We start from the raw sequence: 19,594 nt of genomic DNA, 5'->3' as shown, positions 1-19,594 counted from the left end.
CAGAGCACATGGAGATAGTGAACATCGCCATTTGTTCAGGCAACAAAATTCGCCAAGTGCAGTAACAGCATTGCAATTGTCTTTAAAGAGATGGACATGGGATTTTTTCCATGTCCATCTTTTTAAATCCTCCTGGCATCTGCCGAGTTGTGTAATATGCAAATTCCATGTATTTGGTGTTTACAATGTTCCTGTGGTGAATTTTGAATCCTCTCCTCCTGATATCATTTCTGTGTGATGCACAATGTGTTCCTGCAAAGTTTCACATTTGGATCACTGAATGGCATTCCACAAGCCTTAAACAGGGATACGTTAATTTTGATCAGCCTGTATTTTATCCTGTCCAGTTCTACTTAAGACCCTATTACCTCAAAACCACTGCTACTATTTGCCCCAAGCATCTCCAGCTTGGTTCAGCAAATCTCTTCTGCTACCATCAACAGCACTCCTCCTACTTTTTGTCCTCTCTGTCTTTGCAAAAAACATATCCTTCAATCTCTGTTTCTATCAGGATGTCATCCTTACCCAACCATGTCTCACTTACTCCAACAAATTTTGGGTAAAATGACTCAATCAATGCAATAGTTTTGTTCTTATCTTGCGTATTTCTGTCATTGATATACAAACATAATTGCTCTCCCAGTTCTATAGTTCTAGAACAAGTCGCTCAGAAACCACTTCTTGGATGTGATTCATCCATACACCCCCCACCCCAGCCAATCCTCGCAACCCCACCGATTCTACAGTTAAATTAAAAATGTCAAGAAATTATAGTTTTGCATAATCCTTTATCTAAGTGTAGCCAAACAAAGTTTGTACATGAAGTTTCTTCACAACTAGACCTCTTATACATAGAGGAGGAGGATGACTTCACATTAATTGCCTTAGTAGTCCTGCTTACTCTGATGAGACCTGAATAAAGATAAGATTAAAACCAGTCTGAGTAGTGGCCCTTCCCCTGGTACATAACATTATACACATGCAAAAGGATGTGTGTTTGCATTATGGAATACTAAGGCAATTATTGTTAAGTCATTAGCCTCTATATACAAGTAGCCTAGTCATGAAGAAACTTCACACCCCAACTTTATTTGCTTACACTTGAATAAAGGATTAAACAAGAATATAATTAAATTATGCATATAATGCCCATTTTTCAAATATCCAGGTGTTTATAGAATTCCATGTAGTTGGAAAAGTTGGAAAATGAAATTTTTACCAAAATTACACCTAAACCATCGATATGGTGGAGATACGTTGATGATATTTTCATCATTTGGAATGAAAACATAGAAAACCTACAGGTGTTTTTAGAGAAAATAAACTCTCTTCACAACAAGATTAAATTTACTCTAGAAGTTGAAAAAAAACCCAGACAACTCCTCTTCCTAGACATACTGGTGAAAAGGCAGGAGAATAATTTTAAACTTTCCACATATAGAAAGCCTACAGATACTGGATGTGATTTGCATTATTCTTCCAACCATCATAGATCACAAAAACATAGCATCATTCACATGTTATGGAACAGAGCCAAAAAGTTTATTTCAGATGAAGAAGAGATACAAACAGAACTTTCTCAAATTGCTATAACACTATCGCAGAATGGTTTTCCTACAAACATCATCAACAAGTTCCTTTATAGAAAACCTCCAACAACAAGGAACAGTCACCCAGTACGCTTCAACAGTAATCATCCCTTATGTAGATTCAGTCTCTTCAAGATTAATGAGAATGTTAAAATCTCACAACATCAGAGTGGTATTTAAGCTTAAAACTATCATCAGACAATTATTAAGATCTCCTAAAGACAATGTATCATTTTTCAAATATCCAGGTGTTTATAGAATTCCGTGTACATGCAGCCTTTCATATATTGGACAAACTTCAAGAAGCCTGGAAATCAGACAGAAGGAGCATGTTGGGGATGTCAATCACAACAGGACAGTCTCCTCAGGCTTGGCACATCACTTTGCAACTTTCAACCATGCAATTGACTGGGAGAATAGCTCTATGCCATATTTAGATGATGATTACGGTTATAGAATTTTCAAGGAAGCGGCAGTGGTATTAAGAACGGGTAACAACCTCAACAGAAATCAGGGTGCCATACTGAAAGATATGTGGAAAAACTTAATCAACTCACTCAGTTTAACGGAACTACAATACACGAAAAATCATGTAACACGTGTGCATACAACACATATCCATGATACTGACTGAAGCTTCTCAACACATGCATGCATTGTCACGCATAGTTTCAAACTTAACTGCCTAACAGTTAGCAACGTTTCTGTATTCTCTCATATTTTTTGTGTATATCGTTCAGCCTTGACAAAGCTAGACAGTCGCTAGCGAAACTAGTAGGCGGGATTATATTAATAAAGTACCTATGGTCTCATAACCACAAAAAGTCTCGTTTTTAAGAATATAATTCTAGTAGCAAGGCTTATACGTTGGTCATACATAACTGGTAATTAGCTTATGGAATTAACAACGCATATAAAGGATATTAATTAAAGGCAACTTTAATGAACAACTTCAATATTTCGGCAACGTCACATTACCATCTTCAGGAATATAAAAATATGGTATGTGCACGCAGGCACTAACAAAAACAAACGAGAAAGAAGGCAAGAAACTAATATTGTTCCTGAAGTCCTAATGGTGCCCTCTGGTGGGCTAATTGGGTTATCTTGGCCGTTGGGCTGAAGTTCTCATAATGTAAGTTTCCCAAATTTGGGGTAGTTTCATGCACCCAAATTTGTTGAAGTTTGGAACGTTTTTTTAGAGCTGCTGATGATTCCTTGAATAATCTTTCGTACTTGAACTTGCTGCGGTGTATTATTTTAGTTTTCTTTCAACGAATTCTATGGCGGGTATCTAAGGAATGGTCTGCCTTAGATATTTGATAACTTCAATATTTCGGCAACGTCACGTTGCTGAAATATTGAAGTTATTCATTAAAGTTGGCTTTAATTAATATCCTTTATATGCGTTGTTAATTCCATAAGCTAATTACCAGTTTTTAAGAATATAATTTCTTGTCATTTTTAATTGTGTAATTTATAACCAAGTGAAAAAATTTTCAACAGTCCTACTGTTCTCATGAGACTCATACACTCTCTTCATATTGCAAGCCATCTCAATCCTTTCTTGTCCACTGACACACATATTCCTAAATCCACCACATTTCTCGTGTATTATCTGTCTTTCCCTGTGATTGTTAAGAGAGAGTAACATGTTACTCTTCCTGTGGAGAGTGCACAGGATGCTCTCCTTGCAGTTTCTTGTTTCATCTGCAATCATTAGCAACATTCTTTCCCCTTCTTGTTCTACCTGTCTTTTCTGAATTCAATTTACTCATTGCATTCTGTTTCAGTAAGGATCTTTCATCAAATATTCAACTGTGTCTCACCATCTCTCATAATTTTTGATCTGTTTGCATTTACAAATTTCAAGAATTTCTCACCTTTATTCCTGATTGTTCTGGCATTAATGAACATGAATGATAACCAGCCATTGGACTGATGAATACTCGAGCAACTTTTAAAACTTGAACCGTTCAGTGAAGTAGTTCAAGTTGATTCCCCGAACTGAATCCTTTACCTCGTTGCTGCAATTCTACCTTTTCTTTTATGACAGATCACTCCTACTTTTCTTGTGTCATCATTCTCTCTCTCTCTCTGTCTGTCTGTGTGTGTGTGTGTTCCTTTCCCACCATTGTTTGAAATCACAACAATGATTATTTGCTGCAACAGACATCTAAACTCTCAGGCAATCACTCTAACATGTTTTTTTTTTTACCTGACAGTTCATATTAACATGTTTTTTTTCTTGACAGTTCATATTTACTCCTTCACTAAACATCTCTGGTACTAAAGCAATTCAGGTGCAGTCCATCTTACAAGTACGATTGGTTCCCATCAAAATCATCCTGCATGTTACAATACAGCAACCATTTCTAGAAAATCTGCTTATTGAATCATTTACTGATTCATAGCAAATAAATATAAATCAATACAGACAAAGAAAATTCCAAAATTCCAGTTATTGTATGCCCACACTTCATAGATCCGGGTTTGGCAATGTGCCAAGAATAGTCAATTCATGCTGAAGGGGAGAAATAAAGGATGTATGAATTGCTCACCAGCATGCAAAATCATGTACTTTATGTGTAAATTTTCCAACCGGTGTACAAGCAAAATAGTTACCACTTTAAGGACTAGAAATTTCATAAAAGAAAAGTTAATTTTTCGATAATAATAAACACTCGCCCCATAAAACGCAATGATTACACTAATATCAGAATGGATTCTCCTTCTTCTGGCATGCACAGAAGTGTCAAAAGGTCTTGCATCTGTGGACATACATTAATTTTAATAATTAAAAATCAGACTTAACATAATCATCACGCAATATTTGTTATCTTATCTTCAAGGTCATAAGATTTGATGAGAATTTACAAGCAAAATCAGTTAACTTCAAGATTAAAGTTGCCAAGAAATTATATTCTTCGTTTAAGTGTAAGGAAACAAAGTTTGCACCTGAAGTAACTTCAGGACTGGGCAACTCGCATATAGAAGCTAATGACTTCACATCACTTGCCTCAATATCCCATAATGCAAGACACATATCATATCCTAATGGGCATGTATAATGCTATGCATTATGGGAAGGATCACTATCCAGACTGGTTTCGACTTTTATTAAGGTCTCATCAGTGGGACCCAGAACCAGAAGTGCACTTACATTTCTAGGTTTGGCTTGCTTACACTTGAATAAAGGATTAAACTAAGAATATTAACTTTCCAACATCTGCCTCTAATCCAAAGCATTTTAGTAATAAGGTGTAACTCCTTTTGGCTACTCATATATGGAAATATGACTTCTGCATTACTTCAACCTTGTATCACTTCTGATGGAACAATAGTAAACACATTTTGATTACAAGAAATATTGCATTTTTGTTATACATTTAGAAATGTTTATATATAAAATAAAACTAAGTTATCCCTCCCTTTTTTATTTATTAAAATATGCCACCTCTAAAAATAATTTAAAATAATCTATTGCTTAATAGCAGATATCCTTCAACAGCAACAACTAGCAGTGTTTCAACATGCATACAGTAATGAATTTTAACTTCTTTTTTAATTCTGGTTACTTATTTGTATATATTATTTGTGAAGTACTGATAAAATCTAATATGTTTAATTAATTGTTTCTAGTCTTTTGTTTTGTATAACTTTTGCTAGTATCCCTGGCGATGGAAATCTGATGACTTACGAAACTTGTAGGGTTATAATTGTTTATTTTTTATTAAACTTTTTATTCACCTTAAAATGTGGTCTCAATATTGGAAGTTTCCCACAGAACTGCTAAACCACAGAAACTTATGTGTTTAAATTAATATATATATCTAAGCTGATATAGGCTTGGCAAAACAAATACTATGGTGCTCACAAGCATTTAAATTTTAAAAAATTCACCAAGCTAAGATCATGTAAATTCTATTTGAGGTGCGGGAGGAAGGAAACTCTGCCTTTTATATATTTGCTGCTCTTTTCATCCAAGGAAAATATGCTGATAAACTTTTTAGTCTTGCGAAATTTGGAGAATCCACACAAAATGGCTGTTCCTTGGTAGCATCCTATAAAATTTGTTGAAAATGAATTGTCGCAAATGAAGCCTAAAATAACTTGTTAGAATAAACATCTTTACTAATAATATCACAAAATTGTTCTTAAAAAGCCTGCAATTTATTCTGAGAACATGTGTATCGGGAATGTGACAATCACTGCAAAATTCACGAGTTACTTGAATTCACCAAATTCTAGGTCATTTATCTTTGAAGTTAATTTCATCTAGTAGCAAATATTGCATACACTTGACAAGTGTACTGTTTAAGTTGACTTAAATCTAATTTATACTAAACCATCTAAAATAAATATATTTTCTGTTTATAATTAAGCAAGTTCCAAACGTATAAATATATATAAACACATGAAAGAAAATTATATTAAAACTACAGTAACCCTTCTACTCTGTGTGAGTAGAAGGATTACTATAAAATTTCAAAATCAAAATCTTCAACCATCAGGTCAGGTCAGGTCTGTTCTGATATTAATTAGAAAATATCTGAAAAAGCCAGAAGTTAACATCGTTCAGTGGGAGAATCAAATAGACACAACAGAAAGTGTGAGGAAAATTTTGGCTAATTTTGTTCTTGAAACTCAAAGCCCCACACCAGTCTTAAGTATTTTGATATAATGGAAATTCTCTAAGGAAAATAGTTGCATCAGGCCTCATTATATACAGTTACAGAGAAATAACACCTCCTATCTGTTTCTTCAACTATACTTTATTGCAAGCATATTCAGCTTCTATTTAAAGTTGGTATTAAAAATGTTAATAGCTTATTTCATAAGTTTCATCTGCCCACTGATGAAACATCATCATCAAATTCCTGATATATATCCTAAGGGGGTGTACAGGATAATTATGATAGTACTATATGAAAAAGTTACAATATTACTAACTTACGATCAACAATTTCCCTCCAAATTAATTTGTTATCTGCCAAGATGCCAACGTTATCAGATTTTACATTTTGTCTTTTAAGGCACTTTTTACTCTATCAGTCCATCTACCAAGCGTTCCTTCTTGCTGCTGTTAAGTATAATTGCATAAATCTTACCAGGAACACTCATTAGGAAAATACCTCTGTAATTCTCACATTAAGTTTTATTTCCATTTTTAAAGATGGTATTATGAGAGCTCTGCTCCAATCATTCAGAATTCAACTCTCTGATGAGGCCTTCTGAATTATGCAATGCAACCTTCGTAAAACTTTTATACCTCCATATTTGAGCATTTCTGGTCAAATTTCATCTGCTTCAGCTGCCTTACTACATTTCAGGTTTTTGATGTATTTTTTCTATTTCAAGTATGGATATGTATTCCTGACTACATTCCTGTTCAAAGTTTTCTCCCACCATGCTAGCACTGCTTGTTTCATTTAGCAGTCTTTCAAAGTACTTACTCCAAACATCTCATCACCATCATCATCATCAAATTCCTGCCATGTACCCTCAAGGGGTGTACAGGATATGACAGTACTACATGAAAAATTTACATCATTACTAACTTCCTATCTACAATTTTCCTCCAAATCAGTCTGTTACTTGTCAAGACTCCAACATTATCAGATCTTATATTTCTATCGTCTAAGGCACTTTGTACCGTATCAATCCACCTATATCTTGGTCTTCCTCTGGGTCGTTTTCCTGCCAACCTGGCAGAGAACACTTGTTTTGCTAATCTTTCCTCTCCCATTCTATTTAAGTGACCATACCACCTGAGATTAGCTCTGCTAATGCATTCCTGGATGCTGACAATGTCAAGTTCTTTCCTAATATCCTCATTTTTAATATGATATTGCCATTGATGCCATCTGTTCACACCTCTAATCTTTCTCAGGACTCTCATATCTGCGGTCTCTAGTCTTTGGTCAAGTGTTTTACTTCTGACCCAGCACTCAGATCCATAAGTTAAAACTGGTTCGAACACTGTCTTGTATACAGCTAATTTAGTGTTCCGACTAATTTCTCTCTTACTCCATATGAATTTATTCAATTGACTTCCCACCATACCAGCTTTGCTGATTCTGTTGTCTATTTCTATATTTAATTTACCATCTTCAGTAAAAATCGTGCCTAAGTAACTGAAATGTTTTACTTGTTCCACAGGTTCTCCATTCACAACACAGTTGACATTTTCAATGATTCTGCCTATTTTCATTGTCTTTGTCTTTTTATTGCTGACCTTCATACCATATCTATTACAACAGCTATTCAATTTAGTCAGAGAATCTTGCAGACTTTTAGCGGATTTATTTAGAAGTATAACATCATCCGCATAAAGCAAAGAGCTGACATTAACATCTCCAATTTTGATATCAGGTTTAATACCACTTTCCTTCATAATGTGATCCATATAGATAATGAATAACAGAGGGGATAATGTACATCCTTGTCTCACACCAGATTTAATATTAAACCATCTTCCTGTACTTCCTTCAATTCTAACTGCTGACTTACAACTCAAATAAAGACTAAGTATTGCTTGATATAATGCCCCATTGACACCATATAACTGCAGCGTATTGAATAGCTTCTCTCTTGGCACCTTGTCATATGCCTTTTCCAAATCGACAAAACTTAAATACAGATCTTTGTTATATTCCCATGCTTTCTCGACTATTTGTCGTAAAGTGAAGATCTGATCCTGACAGCCTCTATTTGGCCTGAATCCAGCTTGTTCTTCACCAAGCTTTTCCTCCACAATTCTTCTCAACCGTTTCTCAAGTATACTTGCATAGATCTTTCCAGGAACACTCAGTAGGGAAATACCTCTGTAATTCTCACATTCAGTTTTATTTCCCTTTTTATATATGGGTACTATGAGAGCTCTACTCCAATCATCGGGAATTCGTCCCTCAGTCCAGGCTTTCTGAACTATGCAGTGCAGCCACTGTAAGACTTTTATACCACCATACTTCAGCATTTCTGGTCGAATATCATCTACTCCTGCTGCCTTTCCACATTTCAAGCCTTTGATGGCTTTTTCTACTTCAAGTATGGATATGTATTCCTGACTGCATGCCTGGTCAGTGTTTTTTATCACTGTGCTGTCATCACTGCTTGTTTCATTTAGCAGTTTTTCAAAGTAATTACTCCATACTTCAAGGATATCTTTTTCTCCTGTTTTCATGTCACCTTTATCATCTCTAACTCCTTTTACAGCACTCTTTCCTCCATTCCTAAGCTTCTTCAACAACCTCCAGAATATTTTGCCACCTTCTTGATATTTATTTTCTATATTCTTGCCAAAGTCCTCCCATGACTTTTGTTTAGCTAGTTTTACACACTGTTTAGCTTTCTTACATTTGTCTCTATATTCTGTAAGAGTAAAAGCTGACTTATTTGCCAGGAACTTTTGATATGCTTTCTTCTTTTCCTTCACTGCCTCTTTAACTTCCTGTGTCCACCAGGGAGTTCTGATTTTTTTATCCTTGCACACAACCTCACCACATGCCTCTCTGGCAGAATCAATCAATGTTTTCTTCAGAGTTTGCCACTGAATCTCCAAGGTTTGATTCCTGTTCTCAAACTCTTTCATTTTCTTTTCAATAATCTTTCTGTATTTTAGTCTGCAGTTCACATCTGAGAGCTGCTCAACTTTTATTCGCTTTAAAACTTTCTTACATGTTATTCTTTTCAATATGAAATTCAATTTTATCCTGCTCAAGACTAAATAGTGATCGCTTCCAATTTCAAATCCTCTGTACACTCTGGTGTCCTGCACCAGGGAGAAAATATCACTATCAACAATAACATAGTCAATGAGACTTTTCTTATTCCTAGCCTCTTCTCTCCATGTGAATTTGTGCACATTTTTATGTTGGAACATGGTGTTAGTAATAACCAGTCTATGTCCTGAGCAGAAATCCAACAGATATTTGCCATTATTATTAGCTTTGCTCTTTTCTCCAAATTTTCCCAAAATATTTCTGTATGTCTCACAATCATTTCCTACTCTGCTATTTAGATCCCCAACAGGACCAACTTTTCCTTTTTTCATTGTGTCAGTTGCTTTTTCTAAAGCGTCAAAAAATTCCTCCACTTCTACCTTAGTAGAACCTTCTGTGGGACCATAGGCACAAATAAGTCTCATTGTCCAGTTTCCCATTCTCATATTTGCCCACATTACTCTACTTGAGACTGACTGCCATTCAAGAAGATTAGCCTCGTATTTTGTGTTGAATACTATGGCTACTCCTTCTTTTCCTTGATTGTCATTGCCTGAATATAACATTTTGTATTTATTGCTCAGAAAGATCTCACCAGTTTTGGTCTTTTTTGTTTCAGTCACCCCTATTATGTCGATCTGATACTTATCTAATTCTTCAGCTAGCTCCATTTCTTTGCCATTCAGGCTTCTTACGTTGATAGTACCAATCTTTAACTCTGGTGATGTTGAGTTGGGGTTTGTTTTCAGATTTGTTCCAGTAGCTGACTTTTCACTGTTCGCCCTGGTTCCCTGGCGAAAACAACGGGGGCCTTGTTTAACCGGGCGACGCCCCAGCCGGCATGAAATTTTGTCATGTTGTACCATCATTTTTTATTTTGGTTTAACCAATAAGAATACAATTTGGTCGGCTAAATCCCAAATTGCCAGCCCATCCTCGTTCGTTCAGTATCAAAGTAGATACCCAACAGGGTGCACCACGAGAAGGTGAGGATTGGACATTAGGTCAGAAGCCCTGGTCGGTTCTCCACATTCCTTTAAAGGCTATGTGGAGGTCTCCTCTCAGTTATACAGCTTTGACCCTTAAGCACCCCCTAGAATATCTTTATCTTCAGTTTTCATGTCACCTTTATTATCTCTGATTCCTTTTACAGTACTTTTTTCCTCCAGAATATTTTCCCACCTTCTGGATATATATTTTCTATGTTCTTACCAAAGACTTTCCATGACATTTGTTTAATTACTTTTACACAGTGCTTTGCTTTTTTTCTCTGTATTATCTAAGAGCAAAAGCTGACTTACTTGCCAAGAACTTTCCATATGCTTTTTTTTCCTTGATTACCTCTTTAACTTTCTGAGTCCATCATGGAGCTCTGGTTTTTCTATCCTTATAGGCAACCTCACTGCATGCCTCTCTGGCTGAAGCAATGTTTTCATCGGGGTTTGATTCTTGTTTTCAAACTGTTTCATTTTTTCTTATTATGATGTTTGTGCATTTGAGTTTACTGTTCACCTCTGAAAGCTGCTCAACTGTGATTTTTTTTTAAAACTTTCTTATACAGTCTAGTTTTCAATATGAAATTCAATTTTATCCTACTCAAAACTAAATATTGATCACTTTCTATTTCAAATCCTCTGTATACATTTGTATCCTGAATCAATGGGAAAACATCGCTATCAACTATAGTATAGGCAATGAGACTTTCTTATTTCTCGTCTTCTCTATATGTGAATTTTTTGCATTTTTATGTTCGGACATTGTGTTAGTAATAACTAATCCATGTCCTGAACAGAAATCCAGCAGGCATTTATCATTATTATTAGCTTTGAGCTTCTCTACAAATTTTCCCAAAAAAATTTCTATACATCTGGTAATCATTTCCTACTCAATTGTTTAATCTGCAATAAGGACTAACTTTTCCTTTTTCATTGTGCCAGCTGCCTTCTCTGACTCAAAAAATTCCTCCATTTCTTTCTTGGTAGAACCTTTTGTGGGAACAAGCACAAATAAGTCTCATTATCCAATATAGAAGATTATCCTCATATTTAGTGTTGAATACTATAGCTACTCCCTCTTTACCCTGATTGTTATTGCCTGAATATAACATTTTATAATGGGTTTGCCATGAGAAGGTGAGGAATGGACATTTGGTCAGAAGCATTGGTCAGTTTTCTGCATTTCTTAAAAGGCTATGTGGAGGTCCTTTCCCAGTAAGTCATTTGCTCAGAGAGAATATGTTTATGTTTTGCAAACAAGATGATGCTTCTTTTCCAATTGATGCACATATCATATTGACAATGGACTGCTCTACAACTTATACAGCTTTACTGATGAAACAGAACACAACTGTTTTGTAACATTTCTGTGGTTTTGCTTGTACCTGTTGGCTCCATAAACAGTATATAGTTTTTTTTTTCGATCTTAAATCTCAAAAATAGTTCATAACACTGAAGATACTTTAACTTCTTAGTAGGAACGCAACTAATAGGGAATCTATAAAAAAAAATTACCATTCATTTCTTTAGGGAATCCATTACATCTCTCTCTCTTTCCTTTGGCCTATGTACATACCCATTTTTGAAACAGTGTATATATATCTCTCTCTCATGGCCATCAGCTGTTCATATCACAGTATAGCATACTCTGTATTATTCTCAATCACTATATGAATGATGACATGACAGCTAGATATCATAAATAGCATAGAGCAGTCCATTGTCAGATAAGATATGTGCATCAATTGGAAAAGAAGCATCATCTTGTTTGCACAATTTAAACATATTCTCTCTGAGCCAAATGACTTACTTGTTAGTAACTTTCATTATTCTTACTTCTTTTTCCTTGACCATCTCTTTAACTCCTTGTGTTCATGAAGTTATGATTCTCCTATCCTTGCAGACAACCTCACCACATCTCTCTCTCTTTCTTTCTGGCTGAATCAGATAATTTTTTCTTTACTGTCTGCCACTGAGTCTCCAAGATTTGGTTCTTATTTTCGAATTCCTTCATTGTTTCAAGAATAATACAGTAATACCTTGATTATCGCTCAGCATGCATTCCTAGAAGACAAAGCACTAAACGAAACAGGATTAAATGGGATCATTTTAATATTAACTTTCCTTTCATGGCTCTTGGTGTTTTGGAATGATACACAAGCAATGGTTTTAATTTGAAATCACCATTGGTGTTACTGCCAATGGTGATTTGTGCAGCTTTGAATCCTGGTGCTCATCTTTGTTCGTGGATATAAATCTGTGCTTTGGAATTTTCTTCCAGAAAAGTCCCGTTCTGTTCCATCAACATTAAAAACTAGTTCGGGAGGATAATTTCTTTTATGGCTCTTAAAGTATGAAAAGGTTGAAGCAGCTTTAGTATCTGCACTCGCCGCTTCTTCGATGATTCGAATGTTGTATAGGTTGCTTCTTTTTTAAAATCTATCAAACCAACCTCTACTAGCTGTAAAGTTTTTGCTTGTATCCTCTCTTTGTTTTTGAATAGTATCAAAAATATTTATGGCCTTTTCAGTGATTATTGCCTGACTTAATGGCATGCTGCATTCGGTTTCATCATCAATCCAAATGGAAAGACATTTTTCCATTTCCTCTAAAAGATTGCTTCTGGATCAGGTTACCTTTGTTGTAAAAGACATGGTTGCTGTACACTTAATTTTGTCCTTGTTTTTTTAAAATCATTCATATAGTAGAAGTAGACAAATTTAAAGCAGCTCCAATGTAGTAGAAGTAGACAAATTTAAAGCAGCTCCAATGTCAGTGGCTCTAATCGCCTCAGCATCTGCATTTTAATGTTGAGCGAAATGCTTTTTCGTATTAATTTTGTTTTGTTTTAACCTTTCACTGATTGGTTCAGGTTCGGGAATAATTTTATTATATACAAATAAGGGAAATACAACAATAAATTGAATCAGTGTAAATTTAGCGCTCTTTTAGGCTTCGAGTAGAACTGCGTTATATCGAATCATGGAATATTTAGTGTTTTTTAGGGTTCATAAAAAAACCATGTTAGAATGAATCCACATTAATCGGGATAGCATTAAACAGGGTCTTACGGTATTTGTGTATTTGAGTCTGATACCTCTGAAAAATGCTCAGCTTTGATTTGTTTTAAAACTTTTTACATGATTTTTCTTTTTAGTATAATGCTAAGTTTTATCCTGCTTAAAACTAAATGGTAGTCACTTTGTGTTTCAAATCTTCTGTTCTCTTGTGTCCTGAACCAGCACGAAGATATCACTTTCAACAATAATATAGTCAGTGAGGCTTTTCTTACTTCTGTCTTCTCACTTTTTTAAAATTTTTTATTTTATTAAAAGCGGTTCTGTATTTTGTGCATTACTTAACAAACTGGAAGTTATCCTTTTGCTGACTAGTTTCTATTTGCATTAATAGGCACACTGCATTCCCCTTCAGAGAACGTCTTACCAAAACTCAACCTGTTCACCGAGGAATAACATTGGGAAATCATTGTATTGTGGCCAGAAATAATTCTCACTGCACACTTTTTTGCAGGGGGGGGGGATTTCTTTTGATGTGTACATTGTTTTGCTCGATCATTTTCCCGCATGCTACTGATGTTTTCATTACTATCAGTTTTGTAAGTAATTACCTTATTAATTTTCATCTGAAAATTATCCTCTAATTGTCCATGTTACACAATGATAAGACATATCTTTAAAAAATACTTTTAAAAAAATTACTTAGATCAGTTGAATATACTCAATAAAATAACTGCACTTTGTCTAAGAAAATCACATATCTCCATATTGCATGCAGGTCTGGTTTCTGTGGTTATTCTGATACAGTGGAGAGACTGCAAAGGAGTGTCAAAAATGCTATCAGGATTGTGGAATACTGATTATGGGCAGATTGAGAATTTGTTGACTTCAGACACTAACAAGAGAAAGAGGGGTGATATGATTGAGACTCACAAACTTCTGAAAGGGTTATACAGAATTTCAGTAGATGAAATTTTTCATTTTATGGAGGTGTGGGAAAGGACAAGAGAATGAATACCGCTAAGAAGGGGATGAGGGCTAGATTTTTCTCTCATAGAGTAGTTTGTAATTGGATTGGATTGCCATTGGATGTTGTGTGTGCAAGTGACATGAATGAATTCAAGAAAAAGTATGACAGCTGATGTGAATAGTATGGCCTCCTTCAATAAGTTCCTGACTCCCTGGAGGGCTCTATTAATAATAATGCTTTTACCTGTTGGATCTAGTGCATTTTGGAGGATATTCTACTTTGTGTAAGCCTACATTTGTGAAGCTGTAAGTAGGTATAGTTGATTTCAAAAATAAAAAAAGGCTTTTTTAAAAAAAAAAAAAAAGAATGTCTTTAAATATTTATCATTTTTAAAATTGTATTTGTTCTACAAAAAAATTTAATATTCAATGCATTTTCAGTTTGCTACAATTGTCATCTCAGAAAGTTTTGAGCAAATGTTGAGTAGTGTGTTTAAGAATAGCACAAGCTTTTAACAGACTAAAAATAGAATTTTCTCATAGCTTTTCACAATTTCTATGACAAATTGTTATACATATTCATAGTTGATTTTTTATATATATATATATATATATATGTATATACTTGGGGGGTATGCCCCCCCCCCCGAGTTCCGGGCTGGTAGGCCGGTTCTCCTTGAATTCTGATGACTCGAATTTTGAAGACTTGAAAGGGGGTTCCGCCTACGGCACCCAACCCCTGAGTTCCAGAGACTGGTAGGCCGGTTCTTTTTGAATTTTGAAGACTCGACACTCAGGGTAGCCCTAACTTTCAAAAAATGTGACATAAAAAGGCTTATCATTTTATATATATATATAAATTAACTGTATTATTTCACTGCATTTTAATGAATGATTTTGTTATTTTTAAGATGAACAAAGAACAACCTGTGTACCCTAAAGCTAGGCCATCTACAAGTAATAAAAATCTCCAAGTTCAGATGCTGCAAACATTTATGTTACAAAATCAGAGCACACAACATAATGGTGATCAGTTGAGACCTTTATCAGAACAGTTAGAGGACAGGATAAAGGTAAGAAATACTTTCTTGCAAAGTTTATGCTGAAATAATACAGGTATATCAAATTTTGAGATAATTTAAACAAACAATAACCTTTTAGTAGCATGTTTTAATACCATAGGAATTTATCTTGGTATGGTAACAGCATATAGATAAATCTGTCAGTTTCTGTTTCTCTGAAAATTATCTTCTGATATAATTTTCAGAGAAACTCGACTTGTGAATGCCATTGTTACATTGTGTGACAGAGAAACTATATGGCAGCAGTCGTAATGCTTGGACAGTGTTTAAGCATTATGATAATAGATTTCATCACTCTTTCCTCCATCCTATTTTATTTCATTCTTGTGAAAGTGTTTTTTAAAGGCAACAAGGAACTACCAAGACTCAACACTATAAACAAGCTCTTTCTTTTTTCATAACCATACCATGAGTATATGAAGTGCTCTGTACTTGTGAACTCGCTATGGAATACGTATGCATACTTGGAATGCCATTAGAAACCTGAAATGTAACAAGGCAGCTGGAGTATATAACATTTGAATAAAAATGCTCAAATATGGAGGCATAAAAGTTTTACAATGGCTGCACTTCACTGCATAATTCAAAAGGCCTGGTCAGAAGGTCAAATTCCAGATGATTGGAGTAGAGCTGTCATAGTACTTATCTCTAAAAAGGGAAATAAAACTCAGTGTGAGAAATAGAGGCATTGCATAGCATATTGTTGTGTCCCAATTTATGGTTTTTACTCTATTTTATAATTTCCGCTTATCTATGTTCATCTATTATCTACGCACGAGATATCACCAAAATTCTACTAATACTTAAATTATTTCTCCCCTTAGTACCCCTAATATTTGTATTTATACTGCGCCTTTTGGGATATTTAGTTTACGATATTATATTCAAAAACAAGGAGAAAGAACTCAAATATGTCTGAAAGTGTAACTATGTTGCACTTTCAGACATATTTGAGTTCTTTCTCCTTGTTTTTGAATATAATATCGTAAACTAAATATCCCAAAAGGCGCAGTATAAATACAAATATTAGAGGTACTAAGGGGAGAAATAATTTAAGTATTAGTAGAATTTTGGTGATATCTCGTGCGTAGATAATAGATGAACATAGATAAGCGGAAATTATAAAATAGAGTAAAAATCATAAATTGGGACACAACATAAATGGCACAGTCGGCAGGATGTAGTTTAGCTAATTAAATCTTAATTACAAGCTATGTACAACAAGTTGGTTTTGGTAGCAGATCAGACAACTAAGAGGTAGAAGTTTAGTTAATTTTTGTTGAGAATTTTAGAGAGTTAACTAGTGTAAATTGGATGCAAGTATGACTGAGCCCTCCAGTAATTTAGGCATGGATAACAGCGAATTTTTTCGCTACATTAACCCAGAGCAGGTGTTCCCACAATTTTCGGGCGAGGAGACTGATGACATCCTAAATTTTTTTAGTTATATAGAAGAGCTTAGAAGAGTCGGAGGATGGACCGATTTTCAGTTGCTAGTCCTACTCCGAAGTAAACTGGTGGGAAAGGCTAAAGCTTTTCTGTATTCTTCCCCCATTCTCAAGGAAACCCTGGATTACTCCCGATTTAAGACAATCCTAGTTTCTGAGTTCTCAAAACTGGGAAGCTTAGGACCTAACTTATGGAAACTCCAGAGGTGCTCTCAGAAGGAAAAGGAAAGTGTGGCTGAATTCCATAACAGGTTACTGACGATAGCTAGTACCCTAAGTGTCCTTAGTGAAGAAAAGCCTCACTTGGACTGGGCCATTTTCCAACAATTCAGACAGGGAGTCAAACCTGAATTGAAGGAAACAGCATTCGATAAGAGAATATCCAATTTAAGAGAATGTTACGATGCTGTAAAACAACGCGAACCATTACTCGGAGACCTTCGTCCCGCACATGTTCATGGGTCAGTAAATATAATTGAAAAGGAGAGGGAAAATTCTGAAAAGGGGCAAGAACATATTAAAGAGAGTAAGGAGAGGAGAGAAAGATCAGAAACAAGAGAGAGACTAGAAAGGGACAATAAGCAAGAGATAAACAATTTGACAGAGTCTTATATTGATTCAGATAAAATCAGGGTTATTGTTAAACAAGAGATAGAAATACTCCAAAAACCCATTATGGATAGGTTAGATGAGGTAATGAAATAATTAGGAACGTTATCTGTAAGAACCCCAGAGCCTAATTGTAGCAGAACTGAGGAAACCATTAAATTGGTTAAAGAGGAAGTTGAGCATCTGCAAAGACCCCTTCTAGATAGATTAGACTCAGTTATGCAGAGACTATCCGAAGTCGTACCACAACAAGAGACAGTTATTTCACAAAATCAAGGGAGAGTTAATGACCAAAGAGGCAGTAGAGAGCCCCCAAGATGTTTCAGTTGTAACAAACTCGGACATTTTGCTCGAAACTGTTACTTTATCAAGAAGTGTTTTGGTAGAGGTCATGACAGAGATTCAGATTCACATACCTATACAAACAGAGTATGGAAAAAGGGACAAGGAAGAAAGGAGCATCCTTACGAGATGGAGGTGAGGGCGAGTGCATATGGTAAATACTGCAATGCTTTGCTAGACACTGGGGCTCAATCATCCATCATATCTGAGGATTACTTTAAGAAAATAGAACCTCATGCCAAAGATAATATCACACACCTTAAACAACGAGTAAGAGTGTCAGGTGTCGCAACTTCCATGACTCGTGCTTCTAGGTCTGTGAATCTAAAGTTGTACCTACCTGAGTTCAAATTATGTGTTTGGCAGGAGTTTTCTACTACCAGGATCCTCTCTTCCACACACCAAGCTGATCCTAGGCAGAGATTTCCTATCAAGGTATGACTTTAAATGTGATTACATGAGGAAAGAAATATACTTATTGGGAAGGAGACAATTTACAAGGAAAGGAAAAATTCCAGAGTTACTTAAGGAAGAGAGAAATGAGTCTCAAGAGAGGAATCGTGAGTCCCACGTAAATAAAGTGAAGAAATCATCACATGAGGAGGTAGTCTGTGAAAAGAAATCACAAGTAGTTAAGGTTAAATCAGAAGTAAATTTTTGCAAGACTAGAAAAGGGAAGAGAAATAAGAACCAAAGAATTTAAGTACATCAGTTATGAGTATATGGATAATGAATACAAAAAAAAAGGGGAAAAGGAAAGTAAAAAAAAGGGGGGGGAACCCCGTATATATGAGGAAAGTGGAACACTTCAAAAAGGAAAAAAATTTCTCTTAAAGAAATTTTGTTTAAAGGGGGGACCTCAGACTATCGCTCGAGGCCGATTCCCGGATTGAGACATTGTTACGGGCTTGCCGATCAAATGACGTTTACTTCACCGTAATTGGTCGGTGAAGTAAAAACAAGTAGGGGCGGAGAAAAGAAGTTAGAAAAAGTGCCGTTAGGAGAACAGGTATAAAAGGGTTGGAACCCCCCCACACACACACACAAGGCTTTTTTGGTTTTGGTTTGGATTCTGTTCCAGGAGAGCCCTTCGCGAGCTCTTTCGTAGGGATTTCACGATGTTTTCGTGAGTGGCGAGATAGGGGTTATATCTCCACGCCACAACACGGAAACGAAAGTGAGCGGGATTTCGATTCCGTATTTCCTATGTAAGAAGCAAAGAATGCCATAAAGTCAAAGAAAGGGAAACATATTCTTTGTGTTTCGACTTCAGTGACAACTACGAGAAGGGGAAAGACGTAAAGAAATCGATGTCCACGTGGTGAGTTGCACAGCCAATATATAGATGATTCAAAGTGTGTTCGGAGTTACGAAAAGTTAAGCCAGCGTAAGCCTAGTTCAATTCCAAAAAGAACGTAGGAGAAGCAGATTATCGGTGAGGTTATATCAAGATAGTTCAATCAGAAGAAGGTAAAGGTCCATATGAAAACCCCAAGAAGGAAAGGTACTGTAAAATATATCTAATGTTTACTAAAATTTGTCTGTGATAAGTATCATTATTCTAATATGGAACTGTTGAAGTGACCAAGGAAAATTTATACTAGGACTTTAGTATCTGATAGAATATATTAAAAGTAAGCTGGCTAGTGTTAATGTTATGTGAAAAATTAAGTGTCCTGAGAATTTTGCATATCTATTGTAATGTATTGGAAAGTTAAAATGTCATAGTTGTGTGTTAGTGCAGTAAATGGTTTAGTTAATCTACTTAAGTTTGAATAGTTGAATAGTGTGAATTAATCTTATTTGTCCATGTCAAGTG

At 35.4% G+C, this 19,594-nt stretch overlaps 1 protein-coding gene across 7 annotated transcripts in view; it reads left to right on the top strand.

Annotated features, from left to right (window-relative positions):
- The window catches only part of LOC150104186 (uncharacterized), a 712,768-nt gene that overhangs the window by 278,891 nt on the left and 414,283 nt on the right, over positions 1 to 19,594 (top strand). For all 7 annotated transcript variants that reach the window (XM_090396809.1, XM_090396815.1, XM_090396810.1 and 4 more), the window contains one exon: positions 15,206 to 15,367. In XM_090396809.1, the coding sequence (XP_090252935.1) occupies positions 15,206 to 15,367 (162 nt within the window). The remainder of the gene's footprint in view (positions 1 to 15,205; positions 15,368 to 19,594) is intronic.

Source organism: Typopeltis vanoorti, chromosome 8 (genome assembly GCF_054136105.1).
Source record: "Typopeltis vanoorti isolate ZY-2024b chromosome 8, IOZ_Tvanoo_1.0, whole genome shotgun sequence".
Lineage (NCBI taxonomy): Eukaryota > Metazoa > Arthropoda > Arachnida > Uropygi > Thelyphonidae > Typopeltis > Typopeltis vanoorti.
Note: the sequence above shows the minus strand (reverse complement) of the source record. Positions and strands in the feature narration are given on the sequence as shown.